The sequence below is a fragment of the Zalophus californianus genome, chromosome 6 (assembly GCF_009762305.2).
Source record: "Zalophus californianus isolate mZalCal1 chromosome 6, mZalCal1.pri.v2, whole genome shotgun sequence".
Lineage (NCBI taxonomy): Eukaryota > Metazoa > Chordata > Mammalia > Carnivora > Otariidae > Zalophus > Zalophus californianus.
The window spans coordinates 68,057,768-68,079,263 of NC_045600.1; the positions used below are offsets into that span (position 1 = coordinate 68,057,768).

Genomic DNA, 21,496 nt, shown 5'->3' on the forward strand with positions numbered 1-21,496 from the left:
TTTATGCATAATATGAAGAGGAGGTAAAGATATAAATTTTCATATAAATATCTAATTAAAGTAATGCCATTTATGAAAAGACTTTTTCTCATCTTTTTATCAATATATGGAAATGCCATATTTAGCATAATTTTTATTATGTACATGTGTGAATGTTTCTGGACTCTATAATGTTCTATTAGCTACTTTGTCTTCCCTTATACCAGTATAATATTATCATAGGACTTGTTTGATAAGTCCTTTAGTTTTTTCTTTTCAATATCACATTCATTACTTTTTTGCCATATGAATTACTACATACAAGTTGGAATCATTTATCCATCCCCCTAGAAAAGTTTACTGTGATTTTGATCAGATTTGAACTGCACTGAATTTTTATATCAATTAGGGAAGAATTGATACCCAAAACTATTAAGTCCTTTAATTCATATACATGGTACATCCCTCCACTTCCTAGATTCCCATTACTCTCAAAAATGTTTTATAGTTTTCACTGTAGAGATCTTGTACAGTTAATTTTGTGGTGATTGTTATTATTTTGTTTTCATAGAAATAAGATTTGTTTTCAATAATAACACTGTAAAATATTTTATGTTTACTGCAAAGGAAATTTATACCCACATTTGTATTATAATATTAGACTGTTAATGGCTTTACTTTGTCATATTTTTAGTACTTCATTTATTATTGTAGTAAGAACTCCCTCAACATATTTTTAAGTGAGCAGTACACTATTGATAACTATAGGCACAATGTTCTATAGCAGATCTCTGGACCTTATTCATCTTTCATAACTGAAACTTTATATAAATTGAATATCAACTCTATTTCTTCTAGCCCCCATCATCTAGAAACCACCATTCTACTGTCTATTTCCATGAGTTTGACTACTTTGAATCCCTCATATCAATTTTATGATACATCATAAGTGCATATGATGTATATGGAGAACATAAGGCATAATGTTCTCCAGACTCATCCACTATGTGTATGGTAGAATTGCCTTCTTTTTTAGGAATGATTAATATTCCATTATATATCTATCAAAACACCACCAGTGTTTTTCACAAAATTTCTTTAAAATTCTATGGAACCACAAAAGACCCTGAATAGCCAAAGCAATTATGAAAACAAAAACAAAATAAAAACAAAGCTGGAGGCACCACAATTCTGGACTTCAACTTCTATTACAAAGCTGGAGTGGTCAAGACAGTATGGTACTGGCACATAAACAGACACAAAGATCAAAAGAACAGAAGAGAAAACCCAGAAATGAAACCTCAACCATATGGCCAATTAACCTTCAACACAGCAGGAAAGAATATACAATGGAAAAAGACAGTCTCTTCAACAAATCGTGTTGGGAAAACTGGACAGCAACAGGCAGAAGAATGAAACTGGACCACCTATTACACCATACTTTTTTTCCTATGAACAATATACTTTTTTCTATGCCCAAGGAATATTTATCAATATATATTTCCTATTATAATCATTATATAACCAAAATATATTTTTCCATGCCACTTTTTCTTGAGAGTCACAGTAAAATTATTTATTAATAATAAAATTTTGATTTAAAATACACCATATGTCAAAGATAAAAGTTGTACTCACTTTTATTATGGACTGATTGTTTATTCTCCTCCAAAATTCATACATTATTATATTCATATATTGAAGCAAGCCCTAACAGCCAATGTGATGGTATTTGGAGTTGGGGACTTGGAGTGTTAATTTGATTTAGTTGAGGTCATGTGGATAGAGTCCCCATGATGGGATGTCCTTATTAGTTTTCATATAATAATAAGAAGAAAGACTAGAACTCTCTCTATTTCTACCATGTAAGGCCACAGTGACTGTCTGAAAGCTAGGAAGAAGGCCATCAACAGGAAGTGAATTGGCTATCAACTTGATCTTAGACTTCTCAGCCTTCAGAATTGTGAGAAATAAATGCTTGTTTAAATCACATGATCTATAGTATTTTATTACAACAGCCTGAGCTAAGACAACCCCCTATAGGTATAATAAAATTCAAACAGATAATGCATAGAATACTTAGCATAATATCTGGAACACAGTAATTATAAAATAAAGCTATTATAGTGACAATGTTTATAATATGTAGCAGCCTAAGCATAACAATGTCTCAACTTTTTCAATACTCCCCTTATCTATAACCTTAGTAAGGGAGACAGCTATTCTTCCAGTGAAAAGCAGAGTCTCTTACCCCAAATTTAGAAAATAGACTGACCTTGTTACTTGCTGTGAACAACATAATGTGGATAAAGGGAGTTTTTCCACTTCCAAGCCCAAGTCTTAAAAGGCTTTACAGGCTCTTTCTGTTTCTGTCTCTCTCTGTCTCTGTCTCTCTCTGTCTATCTCGAACTTGCCTTTCCCAAAAGGACAATCTTCAGCTTCTTTGATTCTGAGAACAAATTGAGAAGAATTGAGCCATTTCAGCAAGGTGACAACCATGCAAAAAAACTGAGTCAAGTCAATAGAGCCACTTATCTTACCAGCAGCTGACCACAGATGTATGACTGAAAACATCTTAGCAAGGATGTTTAGAATTAATAATTAGGTAATAGTTAATGAATAATAATTAGATAAATTAAATAATTAGGATCATTTCAAAGAATAAAGGTAGAAAATATATATAATCACAAAAGGAACCGAAAAAGCATTTGAATAAATTCAGGATCTATTCATGATTTTTAAAAAAGTTACAGCAAACTAGAAACAAAAGGCAGTATCTTTATAGAATAGCTTTTCTAAAAACCTTCAATTATCTTAATGATTAAATTTTGTAAGTGTTCTTATGATTGAATAAGAGATAAGAATACTTTTTATGGATATATCTATTCAAAATTATATTAAGGCTATTGAAAACAAGATTGATATTCAATAATTAACTATACATTGATTTGCCAGCAACAAATTAACTGAAATTAAAAAAAATAATAGCAGTAAAGAACATCAAATAAAATGTAAAACTCTTCCAATAAAATCTCCCTATATCATGAGGAGATAGTTAATAAGATACAAAAACAAGGGAGGGGAAAAGATGGTGGAGGAGTAGGGGACCCTAATCCAACCAGTCCCTGGAATTGAGCTGGTATCTACAAGACCACTCTGAACACCCACAAAATCAGCCTGAGATGTAAGAAGATAGATCTGGATCTCTACAAACAGAGTATCGCAGGCAGTTGGTTTTGAGGTATGAAGCAGGGAGCCATGATTCCATGGGCAGATATCAGAAGATAAATGGGAGGGGGAGGGAGCCTTTGGGATCCTACACCCCTGGTGAGTGATAGCCTCCCATGCTGGGGACTGGGCATAGACTTGCAGACTGGTAGCAATGGGGAAACGACTTAAGGGCAGCCCCTTGGACTGAAATCCTGAGTGGTGGGGCTGCACCTGCTAACTGGGGGTGGCTGGCGGTTGTAGAAGCACAACGGGCACAGATGTGCCCCGACATGGAGGCGAGGACTGGGAGCACTGCTGAGGGGTGCACAACCCAGAACGCTACAGTTTATAGCAGCACAGACAGAAACAGAGACAGTGTGGCCTGGAGAACTCACTGAAGAACAGACTGTGATCTCCCTGTTCTGAGGCAGAGGTTTGGAAATGGTCACTTCTGCTCTGACTCTTGGAAGAGATGCAGAAAGCTGCCAGGGAAAGCCACCAGAGAACAAAAGCCCCAAAAAACTGGTTTTCACTGAGCCCATCCCCTGCCACAGGGGGCAGGGCAACTCTGCCCAAACAGGCTTGCCTGAGTAACAGTGAGGCTGACCCCTCCCCCAGAAGACAGGCTGGGAGAACAAAAGTCCAGCAACCCTAAGGTCCCTAAAAAACAGGTGTATCTTGCTTGGGTTGTGGTCAATAATTTGGATTCTGTACATTTCCTCAACCACCCCTCAACAGAATGACTAGAAGGAGGAACCCCCAAAATAGGAAAGACTCAAACTGTGACTACTTCTGACACAGATTTATAAATGGATACAGATATAACCAAGATGTCAGAGATGGAATTCAGGGTAGCAATTGGGAAGACAATAGCTATAATGGAGAAATCGATTAATGGCAACATACAGTCTCTAAGGACAGAAATGAAAGCTGAATTGGCAGAACTTAAAAATGCTATCAAAGGGATCCAATCTAATCTAGATAATCTAACAGCGAGGGTAAGCGAGGCAGAAGAACGAATTAGTGATCTAGAAGAGCAATTAATAGACAAGGAAAAAGAGGAGGCCAGGAAAAAACAACTCAAAATCCATGAAAATAGAATCAGAGAAATAAGTGATGCCATGAAATGTCCCAATGTCAGAATTATTGGGATCCCTGAGGGGGTGGAGAGAGAGAGAGGACTAGAAGATATATTTGAGCAAATTGTAGCTGAGAACTTCCCTAATCTGTGGAATGAAACAAACATTTGTGTCCTAGAGGCAGAGAGGACGCCTCCCAGGATCAAGGAAAACAGGCCAAAGCCCCGGCATATAATAGTAAAACTCGCAAATCTTAGAACCAAGGAAACCATCTTAAGGGCAGTTAGGGGGAAGAGATTCCTTATGTACAGAAAGAGGAACATCAGAATAATATCAGATCTATCCACAGAGACCTGGCAAGCCAGAAAGGACTAGCAAGATATGTTCAGGGTACTAATGAGAAGAACACACAGTCAAGAATACTTTATCCAGCAAGGCTCTCATTTAGAATGGATGGAGAGATGCAGAGCTTACAAGACTGGCAGAAACTGAAAGAATATATGACCACTAAGCCAGCCCTGCAAGAAATATTAAGTATGTGTGGGGGGTTCTATAAAAGAAGAAAGACCCAAGGGTGATATAGAACAGAAATTTACAGAGACAATCTATAAAAACAAGGTCTTCACAGGGAACATGATGACAATAAAATCGTAACTTTCAATAATCACTCTCAACGTGAACTGAATGCTCCCATAAAATGGCACAGGGTAGCAGCCTGGATAAAAAGACAGGATCCATCCATATGCTGTCTACAAGAGACTCATTTTGAACCTAAAGATACATCCAGACTGAAAGTGAAGAGATGGAGATCCATCTTCCATGCCAACAGACCTCAAAAGAAAGCTGGAGTAGCAAATTTCATATCAGATAAATTAGATTTTAAGCTGAAGATTGTAGTTAGAGACACAGAAGGACACTATATACTTCTTTTTTAAAAAAATATTTTATTTATTCATTAGAGAGAGAGAGAGCACATAAACAGGGGGAGAGGCAGAGGGAGATGGAGAAGCAGACTCCCTGCTGAGCTGGGAGCCCAACGTGGGGCTCGATCCCAGGACCTGGAGATCATGACCTGAGTTGAAGGCAGACGCTTAACCATCTGAGCCACCCAGGTGCCCCAGGACACTATATCATTCTTAAAGGGTCTATCCAACAAGATCTAACAGTTGTAAATATCTATGCCCCCAACTTGGGAGCAGCCAACTACATAAGCCAACTGTTAACCAAAATAAAGAGTCATTTTGATAATAATACGTTAATTGTAGGAGACCTCAACACTCCACTCTCAGAAATAGACAGATCATCTAAGCAGACAATCAACAAAGAAACAAGAGCTTTGAATGACACACTGGACCAGATGGACCTCATAGATATATACAGAACATTCCACCTGAAGACAACAGAATATGCATTCTTCTTGAACGCACATGGAACTTTCTCCAGAATAGACCACATACTGGGTCATGAATCAGGTCTCAACCGATACCAAAAGACTGAGATTATTCCCTGCATGTTCTCAGACCATAATGCTTTAAAATTGGAACTCAATTACAAGAAAAAATGTGGAAGAAATTCAAACACTTAGAAGCTAAAGATCACTCTGCTCAAGAATGTTTGGGTCAACAAGGAAATCAAAGAAGAACTTAAACAATTCATGGAAAACAATGAGAACAAAAACACATTGGTCCAAAACCTGTGGGATACTGCAAAGGTGGTCCTAAGGGGGAAATACATAGCCATCCAAGCCTCACTCAAAAAAATAGAAAAATCCTGAATGCACCAACTAACTCTACACCTTAAAGAACTAGAGAAAAAGCAACAAACGATGCCTAAGTCACACATTAGAAGAGAAATAATTAAGATTAGAACAGAGATCAATGAATTAGAAATCAGAAACACAGTAGATCAGATCAATGAAACTAGAAGCTGGTTCTTTGAAAGAATTAATAAGATTGATAAACCACTGGCCAGACTTATCCAAAAGAAAAGAGAAAGGACCCAAATTAATAAAATTATGAATGAAAGGGGAGAGATCACGACTAACACCAAGGAAATAGAAACAATTATTAGAAATTATTATCAACAACCATATGCCAATAAACTGAGCAATCTGGATGAAATGGATGCCTTCGTGGAAACCTGTAAACTGCCAAACTGAAACAGGAAGAAATTGACAACATGAATAGGCCAATAACCAGTAACGAGATTGAAGCAGTGATCAAAAACCTTCCAGAAAACAAGAGTCCAGGGCCTGATGGATTCCTTGGGGAATTCTACCAAACATTCAAAGACGAAACAATACCTATACTCCTGAATCTGTTTCAAAAAGTAGAAACAGAAGGAAAGCTTCCAGACTCACTCCATGAGGCCAGCATTACCTTAATTCCCAAACCAGGCAAAGACCCCATCAAAAGGAGAATTTCAGACCAATATCCCTGATGAATATGGATTCCAAAATTCTCAACAAAATCCTAGTTAATAGGATCCAACAATAAATTAAAAGGATCATCCACCAAACCAAGTGGGATTTATCCCTGGGAGGTAAGGGTGGTTCAACATTCACAAATAAATCATGTGATAGAACACATTAATAAGAGGAGAGAGAATTGATGCAGAAAAAGCCTTTGACAATATACAGCATTCTTTCCTGATTAAAACTTTTCAGAGTATAGGGATAGAGAGAACACTCCTCAATCTTATAAACCATCTATAAAAAACCCACAGCGAATATCATCCTCAATGGGGAAAAGCTGAGAGCCTTTCCCTTAAGATCAGGAACATGACAAGGATTCCCACTCTTGCCACTATTGTTCAACATAGTACTAGAAGTCCTAGCAACAGCAATCAGACAACAAAAAGAAATAAAAGGTATTCAAATTGGCAAAGAAGAAGTCAAACTCTCTCTTCGCAGTTGACTAACTTTAGGTGGAAGATACTTTAGGTGGAAAACCCAAAAGACTCCACCCCCAAATTACTAGAAGTCATACAGCAATTCAGTAATGTGGCAGGATACAAAATCAATGCACAGAAATCAGTTGCTTTCTTCTACACTAACGATGTGACTGTAGAAAGAGAAATTAGAGAATTGATTCCATTTACAATAACACCAAAAACCATAAGATACCTTGGAATAAACCTAACCAAGGAGGTAAAGGATCTATACTCTAGGAACTACAGACCACTCAGGAAAGAAATTGAAGACACAAAGAGATGGAAAAACATTCCATGCTCAGGGATTAGAAGAATAAACATTGTTAAAATGTCTATGCTACCCAGAGCGATCTATACCTTCAATGCCATCCCGATCAAAATTCCAATGACATTTTTCAAAGTACTGGAACAAACAATCCTAAAATTTGTATGGAATCAGAAAAGACCCTGAATTGCCGAGGAAATGTTGAAAAAGAAAAACAGGCACAGCTAGCGGAGCCGCGGTCCGAATGGCAGTGCATGCCCTGAGCTCCGCCTACCCCTCCCCCCAGCCCGTGGCCCCAGCAGCAGCTCGGAGAGCAGCCCCAGAAGCAGCCCCATGGCCGGGTGGAACGCCCACATCAACAACCTCATGGCGGAGGAACCTGTCAGGACGCAGCCATCATGGGCTATAAGGACTCGCTCTCCGTCTGGGCCGCCATCCCCAGGAAAACCTTTGTGAACATCACGCCAGCTGAGGTTGGTGTCCTGGTTGGCAAAGACTGGTCAAGTTTTTTTGTGAACAGGCTGACACTGGGGGCCAGAAATGTTCTGTTATCCGGGACTCACTGCTGCAGGATTGGGAATTTACTATGGATCTTCCTACCAAGAACACTGGGGGAGCCCCCACTTTCAACATCACTGTCACCATGACTGCCAAGACACGCATCCTGCTGATGGGCAAAGAAGGTGTCCATGGTGGTATGATCAACAAGAAATGCTATGAAATGGTTTCCCACCTGTGGCGTTCCCAGTACTGACCTGGTCCGTCCCTTCCCATCACTCCCCAGGCTTTTGCACCCCTCTCCTTCCCAGACACACACATACACCATTTTTATTTTTTGGGCCATTACCCCACACCCCTTATTGCTGCCAAAACCACATGGGCTGGGGACTGGGGCTGGATGGACAGACACCTCCCCCTACCCAAACCCCTCCTGTGTGTAGTTGGAAAACTTTTTTGTTTTTTTTTTTTTTCTGAATAAAAAAGATTCTACTAACAAAAAAAAAAAGAAAGAAAGAAAAACAAAGCTGGGGGCATCACGTTGCCTGATTTCAGGGTATATTACAAAGCTGTGATCACCAAGACAGCATGGTGCTGGCACAAAAACAGACACATAGACCAATGGAACAGAATAGAGAGCCCAGATATGGACCCTCAACTCTATGGTCAAATAATCTTTGACATAGCAGGAAAAAATATGCAATGGAAAAAAGACAGTCTCTTCAATAAATGGGAAAATTGGACACCTATATACAGAAGAATGAAACTCGACCATTCTCTTACACCATACACAAAGATAAACTCAAAATCGATGAAAGTCTTCAATGTGAGACAGGAATCCATCAAAATCCTAGAGAGGAACATAAGCAGTAACCTCTTTGACATCGGCCACAGCAACTTCTTTCAAGATACATCTCCAAAGGCTAGTGAAACAAAAGCAAAAATGAACTTTTGGGACTTCATCAAGATAAAACCTTCTGCACAGCAAAGGAAACAGTCAACAAAACAAAGAGGCAACCCACGGAATGGGAGAAGATATTTGCAAATGACACTACCTATAAAGGGCTGATATCTAAGATCTATAAAGAACTTCTCAAACTCAACACCCAAAAAACAAATAATCAAGTCAAAAAATGGGCAGAAGGCATGAGCAGATACTCCTCCAAAGAAGACATACAAATGGCTAACAGACATGCGAAAAATGTTCATCATCATTAACCATCAGGGAAATTCAAATCAAAACCACATTGAGATACCACCTTACACCAGTTAGAATGGCAAAAATTGACAAGTCCAGAAACAACAAATGTTGGAGAGTTTGTGGAGAAAGGGGAACCCTCTTACACTGTTGGTGGGAATGCAAGTTGGTATAGCTACTTTGGAAAACAGTGTGGAAGTGCCTCAAAAAATTAAAAATAGAGCTACCCTATGACCCAGCAATTACACTACTGGGTATTTACCTCAAAGACACAGATGTAGTGAAAAGAAGAGCCACATGCACCCCAATGCTCATAGCAGCAATGTCCACAATAGCCAAACTGTGGAAAGAGCCGAGATGCCCTACAACAGATGAATGGATAAAGAAGACATGGTCCATATATACAATGGAATATTAGCCATCAGAAAGGATGAATACCCAACTTTTACATCAACATGGATGGGACTGGAGGAGATTATGCTCAGTGAAATAAATCAAGCAGAGAAAGTCAATTATCATATGGTTTCACTTATTTGTGGACCATAAGGAATAGCATGGAGGACATTAGGAGAAGGAAGGGAAAAATGAAGGGGGGGAATCAGAGGGACAGATGAACCATGAGAGACTATGGACTCTGAGAAACAAACTGAGGGTTCTAGAGGGGAGTGGGGTGGGAGGATGGGTTAGCCCGGAGATGGGTATTAAGGAGGGCACATACTGCATGGAGCACTGGGTGTTAAATGAAAAGAATGAATCGTGGATCACTACATCAAAAACTCATGATGTATTGTATGGTGACTAACATAATAAAATAAAATAAAATTTAAAAAATCAAAAAATAAAAAAACATAGAGGTATTAATAAGTTAACTTTTTGTGGTTTGTGGAATTCATCAACTTTTTAAAATTTGTAATTTGTTTCCATTTATTTTCTTATTCTAAATAAATATTTACTTTTGTAGCTAAAAAAAAAAGTTAAGATACAAAAACAAAAGGAAAAATCAGGTCCATGGTTGACAGAACAAAATCCTAAGGTTGTGAAGGTGTAACAAACAACATTTTTTATTCCAACAAAAATTATTGCATGATTTTTTTGTGGAAATTTACAAGTTAGCAAGAAAATTATAGAAATACCTAAGGTAAAAATAGTAATCACAATCTTGACAAAGGACAACAAAGCTAGAGTACTAGTACTACCAGTTATCATTATATATTATAAAGGTATATTAATTATAAAATGTGATATCGATACACAGACAGACAGATAGATTGGTTAAATAGAAAGTTCAGATGATGCCACTACAATGCCATGAAGAAAGGATTATTTATGGAATCTAGGTGGGTTATATCTATGAAAAAATCAGAACTTGATCTCTATTTCTCACCATACATAAAGATTAGTTCTAAACAGTCTGAGATGTAAATACCCACAGCAAAACAATAAAAATAAACAAAAAGTAAGGCAAAGAAGAATATATTCTCCTTATGAGTGTATGTAAAGATTTCTTAAATTAAAAAAAAATGCATTAGACATATAGGAAAAATTGAAATTGTATTACATAAACATTAAGAATGTCTTTTCATTAAATAATACCACATTAAGAAAGTAAAAATATAAACACACAGTTATGTATTAAAATTAAAGGATATCTATACATTTGGAATGATAAAATACTGTCATTGGATAAGTCTATTACTGAGATTCAATTCTCCATATTTTATCTATAGATTTACTGCAATTTCAATAATAATCACAGTAGGGTTTGGGTTTTGTTTTTTTTTGGTGTGGTTTTTTTTTTTGAGGAAACTTAATAGGTTTATTTAAAAGGTTAAAGATGGTCTTTAAAAAGGCACAATATGAGACAAATGATGATAAACAAGTAATGGTATCCCATCCCACCAGATATGTTCACCTTTCAGTATTACTTATTAAGAGAGCATAATATTGGCACAGGAAGACAACAAAATGGAATAGAAACTGGAGGGTAGAAACAGACCCAAGTTGATATACTCAATTTCTGGCACAAAATGGGTGAACATCAATCAATGGTACTTGGACTATAGATTAACCTTATGGAAAAATACTGTTAGGGATATTGGAAAGATTTCTTTTAAAAAACACCAAAAGGTCAAATCCTCAAGGAAAATGTAGCTAAAGCTGGAAATATTATTAATTTCTATGTATCAAAAGATACAAGTTAAGAACGAAAAGTAGGTAAAAATAAAAGCAATGATCTGAGATAAAATATTTGCTAATAAAATATTAATGTTCAGAATATATTGAAAATGCTTATATATCAATAAAAATGGGCAAGCAAATATTGTATAGAATACCAGCTTCATGGGGCAGGGATTTTTTCTATATTATCACAATTTTTTTCCCAATTCCTGAAACAGTGTCTTACATAGAATTTGTTCAATAAATATTTTGTTCAACAAAATAATCAATAAATACCAACCTAAATATTAATCAGGAAAATCACACTAAAACTAAAATTAAACACTGCTTTTATACAAAGTAGACTACCAATAAATAAAAAATGACTGACAGTAACAAGTATTAGGAAAGTAGGGGAGAAACAGAAATCATATACACAGGTAGGAAAATAAATACATAAATAAATGCATTCCAATGATTTATTATTATTTAGTACATTTGAATATATGCATATCTTAAGGTCTGGAAATTCCAGTTAGAAGTATATATATCCACATAGAGCTATATTTTTTTATTTTAAGATTTTATTTATTTATTAGAGAGAGAAAGCATGCACAGGAGCAGGGAGGAGCAGAGGGGGAAGGAGAGAGAGAAAGAATATGTAGCAGATTCCATGCTGATTGTAGAGCCTGATGCAGGCCTCGATCCATGAGATCATGACCTTAGCAGAAACCAAAAGCTGGAGGCTTAACTGACTGAGCCACCCAGGTGCCCCTATAGCTATACGTTTATAGCTATTATTTAAATTTTTCATTGCTAATATTCTATTGTATGAATATATCTTCAATTAATTTTTCTATGGATATATTGATGGATATTTAGGCTGTTTCTAGTTTTTTTGGTATTACAAGGATTATTTTTGAAAATTAATAATGCCCCTTGCAAACTAAATTTTGGTAAGGATTAAATGAGTTAATACACATATAGAGCATGTTATTAAGAATGAATGGTTGCCAACATAATGAACTTCCTAGAACACAAAGAAAAGAATCTCCTTATGTCTTGTCCTGGGTATGGGGGTTGGGAGAGAAATGAAAAACTCAATGATCCCCTTTGCTTGCATGATATAAAGGAACTCCTTAGGATGCTATTATATTACTTTCTTAATACAGTGCCATACTATTTTTTAAATAACATTTCCTACTCTATACCACTCAAAATGTGTAACTTTTGAACACCATAATACTATTTCCTTTTTCCTAAAGTATGAATTTTCATACTTCTATGTTTGCTGACACTATTGTCATTCTTCACATATTCTTTCTGAACTTTTGAGATCTAAAAAATCATTTCCCTACAACACTAAGGGCATGATCTATGAACGAAGGTATTGATAGGCTGAACTTCATTAAAATTAAAAAAATTCTACTCTGTAAGAGATACTGTCAAGAGAATGAAAATACAAGCCACAGACTGGAAGAAATTATTTGTAATAGACATATCTGATAATGGACGGTCACCAAAAATATACAAAGAACTCTTAACTTCACAATAAAAAAAAAAGTAACCTGATTAAGAAATAGGCAATAACTTGAACAGATACTTCATCAAAGAAGTATACACATGGCAAATAAACCTGTGAAAAGATGCTGCATATCATGTCATTAGGGACATTCCCAAACTTTGGAAGCAACTAAGATGCCCTTTAGACAGTGAATGGATAAACTATAGTATATGCGGACAACGGGATATTATTAAGCACCAAGAGAAATGAGCTATCAAATCATTAAAAGACACAGAGAAAACTTAAATGCATATTGCAGAAGCCAATCTGGAAAGAGTACATTTTGTATTATTCCAACCACGTGACATTCTGGAAAAGGCAAACCTATGGAGACCATAGAACATTAGTGGTTGCCAGGGGTTAGAAGGAAGATAGGGATACATTGGTAAAACACAGATTTTTAGGGCAGTGAAAATTATGTTTGGTATTATCCCCTGGGATACATTCTATTATACATTTGTCAAAAGCCATAGAACATATAATACCAAGACAACCAACCACAAAAGGATTATGAGGAAGGTAGACTGGCTAGGTCCCATAATACTAAAGAGGGATAGCTGTGAGTTACCTGGGTTTCATTTTTATAACCCATACATATCTAATTTGGTGTCAGGAAGCCCTCCAACTCTGAACAGGAAAACAAGCAAACAAAGAAAATGAACGGTAAAGACAACAAAATTTAAAAAGTCAAAAACAAGAAAAGCCTGATCTCTTTGACCAAGGGATTTGGAAAGGGGTTGGGCAGCAAAGACTTGGCATTAAGATCCATATCTAACAGCAGCTTACGCCCATTTTTCTGTGGCAGCATCACCAGCAAGGCCGTGGCAGGCCGAGACATCCCCTCCCCTACACCTTCCGACAGCTGCACCTTATCTACCTTATCTACCCACAGCCAGACCTTCAGTGCAGCTTCTGAGGGCCACTAGAATCTATAGGTTATACCTAAACAGGGCACCAGCCTACCAAAATAAGATTGATTGATTGACTGATTTTTATTATTATTTTTTAATGATGCTCTCTTATTTTTCTTTAAGATTTTATTTATTTATTTGTCAGGGAGAGATAGAGAGAGAGAAAGAGAGCACACAAGGAGGGGGAGCAGTAGGCAGAGGGAGAAGCAGTTTCCCTGCTGAGCAAGGAGCCTGATGTGAGACTCGATCCCAGGGCCCTGGGATCATGACCTGAGCTGAAGGCAGACACTTAATGCCACCCAGGCATCCCGAAATAAGATTTAAATAAGATCAAAAATAGTATACACATAAATGGAACTCAAGGGCATTATGCTAAGTGAAATAAGTCAGAGTAAGACATTTGTCTTATGTCTTACTTACGATGTCTCTTATACATGGAATCTTTTTAAAACAAACAATCTCATAGATACAGAGGACAGATTGACAGGGCAAGAGGCAGGGGTGGGGCATAGGAGGAATAGGTGAACAGACTTTTTTTGTTTAAATATATTGAATAAATTTTTTTAAAGAGCATATAGTATAATATCATATTTGTGTAATAATCAAATTAATGAAAGTAAGGTATTTGTATATGACCTTCTATGTGTATGTGAGTAGGGAATGTATAAAGAAAAAGAACTTCATAGAAACACTAAATCATTAAAAATGACTATATTTGGGTTGGAACTGGGAGGAGGGGTAAATGAACTTTAGTACTTTACTCTCTATTATTCTCTATTTTTGACATTTTGACTATATATGAAGCTTGAGGGAGGCACGCTTCACAGGCAAGGAAGAAAGAGGATACCTACTACCTCATCAGCTGACTAAGCTGAGTCAACCAATCCTTTACAACAAATGGGAGGATAGATACTTTTGGAACTCATACCATGTAACAGGCATTCTACTAAGTGGTAGATCTCATGTGGGGCTGGGGGAATTGGCACTATCCAATATTTATGATTAAATAAATTCGCCCTTACCTGATTCAAAGTGTATAGCATTGGGCATATTATTTCTTTTCTTACATTTTCAAATTTCCCATCTTAAACTAACACTGATGTTAATAATCTCATAGAGTTATTGAGGAGATTAATGAGTTAATACATTAATATTAGGCCTTTGCTTAGCATGTTATATGTGCTTGGTAATACCATCTACTACTATTCTCTCCATTTTACAGATAATGAAGTTGAGGTGAGCAGGTTAAAAACAATTACTCAAGGTCATACATTTACTAGACCATGAAACTAGGAACAGACAACTCCAACTTATGATATTTATCATTATATCTGATGGTCTCATCCTATATTCAATCATTTGGCAAAATAAGTTGCAAAGGATGATCTCTGCAAATGAAAGATAGGATATTGACTCAGGGAAGAGATGAATGGTAATCTTCCATCGCACAAGGAGAGAACGTTATCAACAGTTATTTTTTGAAAGGAACAAAGGAATAATAAAAAAAAAGTATGTGTTTAGGTATGTATCTATGTCTGAATTGACATATGGTAAGCATGATGAGGTATATTTTAGTTGAAGAATAAATATAACTAAGGGAGCTCTTAGTTTAATATCAGAAATTCTTTTATAGCAAGTACATTAAGTATTATAACTACTTAATAATTGAGTGGGGCACCTGGGTGGCTCAGTCGGTTAAGTGTCTGACTCTTGGTTTCAGCTCAGGTCATGATCTCATGGTGGTGAGATGGAGTTCCGAGTCAGGCTCTGTGTTTAGCAGGGAGTCTGCTTCATGATTCTCTCTCTCTCTCTCTACCCGCCCCCACTCTTTCTCTCTCTAAAATAAATATTTAAAAAATAATTGAATGAAATATTGACTCCTTAGAACAGCTGTACAAGTATTTTTAATAAACCTAGAATTGTAAATATATGTCAAGAAACTGGCAAGAGATGTTTATCAATGGAGCACAGTTTTCTGATGAAAGAGGATAATTTGCATGGTTGGGTGTGTGTCTTTTCTATTAGCTGTTGCTCTGGCTCTATGATTAATGAATGCCTCCTATTATTTTGCTTGCAGAAAGTATCTGCCACTTCAACAGGCTCAATTTTAATTTAATGCTATAATGAACATTTATTTTATTTTCTTAAATATAATTGCAACATTTAATCACTTTTCAAAACGTTTCTGTGTTAATTGTTCATTATTTCACGAAAGCAAATTTTTTTTAAAGATTTTATTTATTTATTTGACAGAGAGAGACACAGCGAGAGAGGGAACACAAGCAGGGGGAGTGGGAGAGGGAGAAGCAGGCTTCCCGTGGAGCAGGGAGCCCGATGCGGGACTCGATCCCAGGACCCTGGGATCATGACCTGAGCTGAAGGCAGAGGCTTAACAACCGAGCCACCCAGGCGCCCCTCATGAGATAGCAAATTTAACTGGTTTTATAGATAAAACCAGTTGATGTGCTTACATATTCTAAATGTTCATATTATGTTTTTTGGTTGCTTTTGAAGTGTCCTTTCCCTGAGACAGCTGTTGCACTTCTCTAAGGAGAGTAAGCCTGTCCTGATCTTCATTTTAATTTTCTACAAAGTATTTTTCTTTGGTAGGAAGATAGTTTTTTTGAATGTTTGGTAATTTGCCTGTCCATTAATTTAAAACAATGCAGAACAGCAGGAAAGTATATTAAGGTCTGCACAGCAACGTGCATGTGCATGTGTGTGTGTGTGTGTGTGTGTGTGTGTGTGTGTGTGTGTGTGTGTAGCCAGCTTCAATATGAAATGAAAAGGACTCCAAATAGAGCCTTTGCATATGGATGGAACATAACGTTTAGTGCAAAGTTAGAATCATAGTTAGGAGCATACATGCTATGTCCAAGACATCAGAAGACACGTTCATCATCCTTTACTATTTTTGTTTTCTGAAAGAACAATCTTGTTAATCATAACATATACTTTCCTTATTTTTATATCCCTTCTTAGCTATCATCCAGATTCCATGGTCTTCAAATCATGCTGCCAGTCGGTTAACTTTTGTTGTTGTTTAGAATACGAGTGATAAAAACCCAATCATGAATCAACATAAATATACATATATATATATATATATTTTTTTTTTTTTACTGGTCCAACAGTCTTGTCTTTACTTTTTCTTTAAAGCAAGAAACAGGATTCGAGTAATCAGAAAGCACTAGCAGGCATCAGTTAATCCAAGATACTAGCTTCTTAGTTCCAAAAGCACTTGCAAAGAAAACCACTGTGGGGTACAAGGGGGTGGAAGCCATTTGTAATAACTGGAATCCCATGAGTGTGTGTGTACCCCAAGTCTCATGAGGCTTTTTTTTTAATTTATCCTTTACTTGGTCACTTGTTTTTCCTCAAATACTAGTTTTTCTTTGACTTTTTTCCTCAAAGTATAGAAAGTATGAAATATAAACAAGCTCTTGCATTGCACACTTAGAAGTGTACAACTCAAGCATTATAGAGCTATCTACATACTGATAAATCCCTTCAAATCTTGGATAATTCAATAATATACAAAATATCAGGGCACAGAAAGAACTAAAACCCACTTCTTTTTGTTACACGTAAGATTCAAATATCCAGTCTAAAGAAAAACACTTAATCATTTTGGCTCTCCTCTACATTCTCATGTTGATATACTTATTAAAATATTCCTGAATAATTATGTTTGGTCTTCTTACTTAAAGTCAGGTTTAAAACCCCAAAACCAGCCATCCAGACAAAACAGGTAATCAGAAAGATTATTTCTTCCCCACCTCCCTAACCCCAATAATTATGAAATCAATTTTACGACATGACTCCAAACACTGGATTGTGACGACAAATGCTAGGTCCAGTTTCTTCATAATCTTTTTTGGTGTGGCATACTTGGTAGAACTCAGGCATGGAAGCCAGCATGGATTCTCCAAACCAAACTGCATATCTCTGCATGTGGTGTGTAATGACTTGTACATCAATAGGTTTTGGCTTCAATCTGCCACCACTCAATTCCTCACTTAATTTCAGCCTGGCATCTACAGTTCTTTTCAAATCTCTTTGCAAGCGACGTCCAAAGTCCCTGAACGTGGTTGAACCTCCAGAGAGGATAATATTCTTGTAGAGAGGACGTCTGACATCAATAGGGCAATTCTGAATTACTTCATCTACAACTTCTGAGATAGGTTGAGTAAAGTCTGGATTAGCAAACTCTGGATGAAAAAAGATTTCAGGTCCCAAGAATCTCTCATAACCAACATCAATAGAAAATTCTTTCTGTGAGATAGCATTGATTCCAGTATATTGCTTAATCCACTTTGATCCATCTGTGTCATACTTGTTAAATTCTTTTACTAAATCTGGGCAGACATAACTATAGCGCTCCTTTACTGCCTTAGCAGTTTCCAAGGATTGCTCTGGAGGGATTCCTACTTCTCGGTCTCTCAGCAACTGCTGAATAAAATATGTTATATCTCGTCCTGCAATTGGAATGTGCTTAATACAGCTGCCAATCACATACCCTTCAGCCACAGGAATGACATGGGTGACACCATCTCCACTGTCTATTACTGTACCGGTCAATGTCCATTCTCCTACTTGCCTTGAGGTCCAAGATGCAGCTAAGGCAAGAACAGCCTGCACAGCAATGTACAAGCCTGGAACACTGAAGGACTCAAACATTATTTCAGCAGTATATTCCCTGTTTTCTGGAGTATTCAGGGGCTGTTCAGTCAAAAGAAAATAATGGTCTTCTGGTTCTGCCCTTAAATATTTAAAGATCACTTGTTCCATAAACCTTTCCATCAAGTCCCAATCTTCAACTATACCATGGCGAATTGACCACTTTGTTGCATACGTAGGTTTTTCTATTGCTTCATCACCAATAAAGAAGTCTAGGTCATCAACACCTTTCATCACCCTCCTTTGAGCTTGATCACCCACTTTTGCAGACTCCTTAATAGCAATACAGGAAGGAATGATAAACTGTGGTTCTGTGTTTCCAGCATATCCTAGTTTTGTATACCCCGTGCCACAGTCCACCACACAGGCCGTTAGCCGTCCCGCCGTCTTCCTCCTCGCCTGCTACTGCCGCTGCCGCCGTCTGCTCCGTGCTGATTGGGGCCAGGGATTAACGGCGGGAGATCGGAGCTATCTGACCATCCACAGCCTGGCCGCCCTCTCCATCCGGGGGGGAGTCGGGAAGCCGAAGCAATAGCGAGAAAGCAGCAGGCTCGGTCAGCGGCTACCACTTCCGCAACCCAGGCAGGCAGGCCAACATAAATATATTAATAGTTGATTATGCACCAATAATGAATGAATGAACCATTGGAAAAATTATACAGTGGGTCAAACTGATTCCATTTTAAATCTGTGATCATAAGTGTAAGACTCTTTCTATCTTATTTATTGTTTATCCATAGTGCTTACAATAAATAGTATCTGGTAAATAAAAGGCATTCTAAATTATCTGTTGAATCAATGAATAAATATCCAAAGTGTAAATATATCTATCCTTTATTTGCATCCCTTTAACAATACCAGTAGAAGTTGCAATTCCTGAAAGTCCACTTCTCTTCTCATTCTTTCAGGTAGCTTGATCTAAATCAATAGTTAAATTACTCCTAAATGCCAATGGCAGACAGATTCTCCAATACATGCCTCTTAGTTCCAATCCCATAAATTCATTTATTGTATGGCATTTTTACTTGCATATATCAAAGGCACTTCCGACTTAAGTTGGAACTACAGCCCTCTTCCAGCTACCTTCAGCTTTTTTCAGTCTAGTTCTTCTCCAGGGTCTTCTGCTTCAATGAATGTACCCCTACCCAAGCCAGAAACCTCAGAGTTACTCTTGAAAAATTTCCTATCCATCCTCTTTCACTGTCATATCCATCACTAAATCCTGTCTCTTTTAAATATCTAAAATTTTCCAAATTCATATTCTTCATTCCATCTCCATTGCTGCCACACTGGTCTAAGTTACCTTTTATGAAAAATGTATTTAAGTTGAATTTACAGAGTGTGTATGTGTGTGTGTGTGTGTGTGTGTGTGTGGTCACTATATCAATCAAGATAAGGAAACTTTCTACCACTCTAAAAAGATCCCTCACGGCTCTTAGTGTTCAATTCCCAAACCCCCACCCCCTAGGCAACAACCAGTCCAATTTCTATCACTGTAGCTTAGTTTTGTTCATTCTAGAACCTCACATGAACGGAATCAGACAGTATGCTCTCTTTTTGGTTTAGCTCCTTATTTTTAGAAAAATGGTTTTGAAATTCCTCCATGTAGTGAATATCAATGAATGTTCTTATATTTCTTAGTAATAATCCATTATATATGGAAAATGTGTTAATCCACTCAAGTTTGTTGTGCTTTGGGATTATTTAAAATTGTAGCTTTTATAAATAAAGCTGCTATGAATATTTGTATATAGGTTGTTTCCTGGATATATGATTTAATTTCTCTTTGGTAAATACCTAGGACTGGAATTTTGCTATTTTATATGTTAAGCTCATGTTTGATTTCCCCAGAAACTGCCAAACTGTTATGTTTCAGCTCATGAAGGAATACCTGCCAAAGAAATCTTGTCCTGCTTTAACCAATTAAAAAAGTCAGAGGAAAAAGAAATGAAACAATGTCCAATGACATTGGACAATAGTCAGTACAAGACTGTGATTCCCGAGAGAGGAGAAACAAATGAGATGAGCTCTAAAATTATGCCATCTTATTGCTATGGAATAGTTAGTCTCCAATACTCAGTGCAGAGAATGAACTCACACCCATTCACTCTGTTGCTGAGTTGAGGATGTAGAGATCAGATTTCAAGGAAACTGAGGGGACTAGAATTTGCAGGTCAGAGTAGCGCAGAGCAGAGTGGTGAATGGATAGAGAAAGGGCTCCTAAGAGATGCAAAATTTCCTTGAGTCTTTGGTTGCATTAAATTTGTACATGCATCACATGAAAGTCCACAAGGCTAAGGAAAGAACCAAAGAAAAGTAAGTCAAACAATTCCCAGAGCCCACAGCAGACAGCTTATGCTTTTCAAAATGATACAGTTGGTTAATGAACAAAAGAAGAATACTGAAACAATTCTGCATTTTTTCTCTTCCACAAGAAAGGAAATATGATACACAATTTAAGTCAATGAGAAATAACAGAAATCAAATGGAATCTTTATAAGTCAGAATGAACAAGGGTCCTTGTGAGCATAAAACATACATACACAAACACCTAGAACTATTATTTAGCAAAAGAAGACTCTAAGAATCTCAGTGCAGGAGTGACAAATCCCTAGCCTAAACCAAAAGGGTTATTATTTCTTGCCAAGTTAGGAGACTTAGAGGAAAAGGGTTTATATGCAGAACTTCACCAGGTCTGATCACAAATTGTTATTTGATTCATTCAAATCAAATCTATCAGAGCTGGTCCTACTTTCATAGATAAACTCTTTACAATGTGTGGCTTGTAAAAAATCTATTTTTGGACTTATTGTGACTTACTTCAAGACAGATCAAAACCTTTCCAAACATGTGACAAAGGAACTATAAAGTCAGATACAATTAAAGAAACTTACATGCAAATTACAGAAAAAAAAACATTGATGGAAAGCCTAAGAATAAGAAAATGTTGTGAATTTTATTTTTTAAAATTATCTGAGAAATCATCCTTAGGGAGCAGGGGGACTTAAGTTTCTTGGACTCCAA

The 21,496-nt window shown here is 36.9% G+C and overlaps 1 protein-coding gene and 1 pseudogene across 1 annotated transcript; one reads left to right on the top strand and one right to left on the bottom strand.

Annotated features, from left to right (window-relative positions):
- Positions 1-7,797: 7,797 nt before the first annotated feature.
- On the top strand, positions 7,798-8,218 carry LOC113910520 (annotated as a pseudogene).
- An 8,910-nt stretch (positions 8,219-17,128) lies between these two features.
- Positions 17,129-18,839, bottom strand: LOC113909752 (actin-related protein 3-like). The gene has a single exon (XM_035728147.1). It carries the CDS (start codon positions 18,704-18,706, stop codon positions 17,603-17,605), a length of 1,104 nt encoding a protein of 367 aa, XP_035584040.1. The 5' UTR covers positions 18,707-18,839; the 3' UTR covers positions 17,129-17,602.
- Between the last annotated feature and the right edge of the window lie 2,657 nt (positions 18,840-21,496).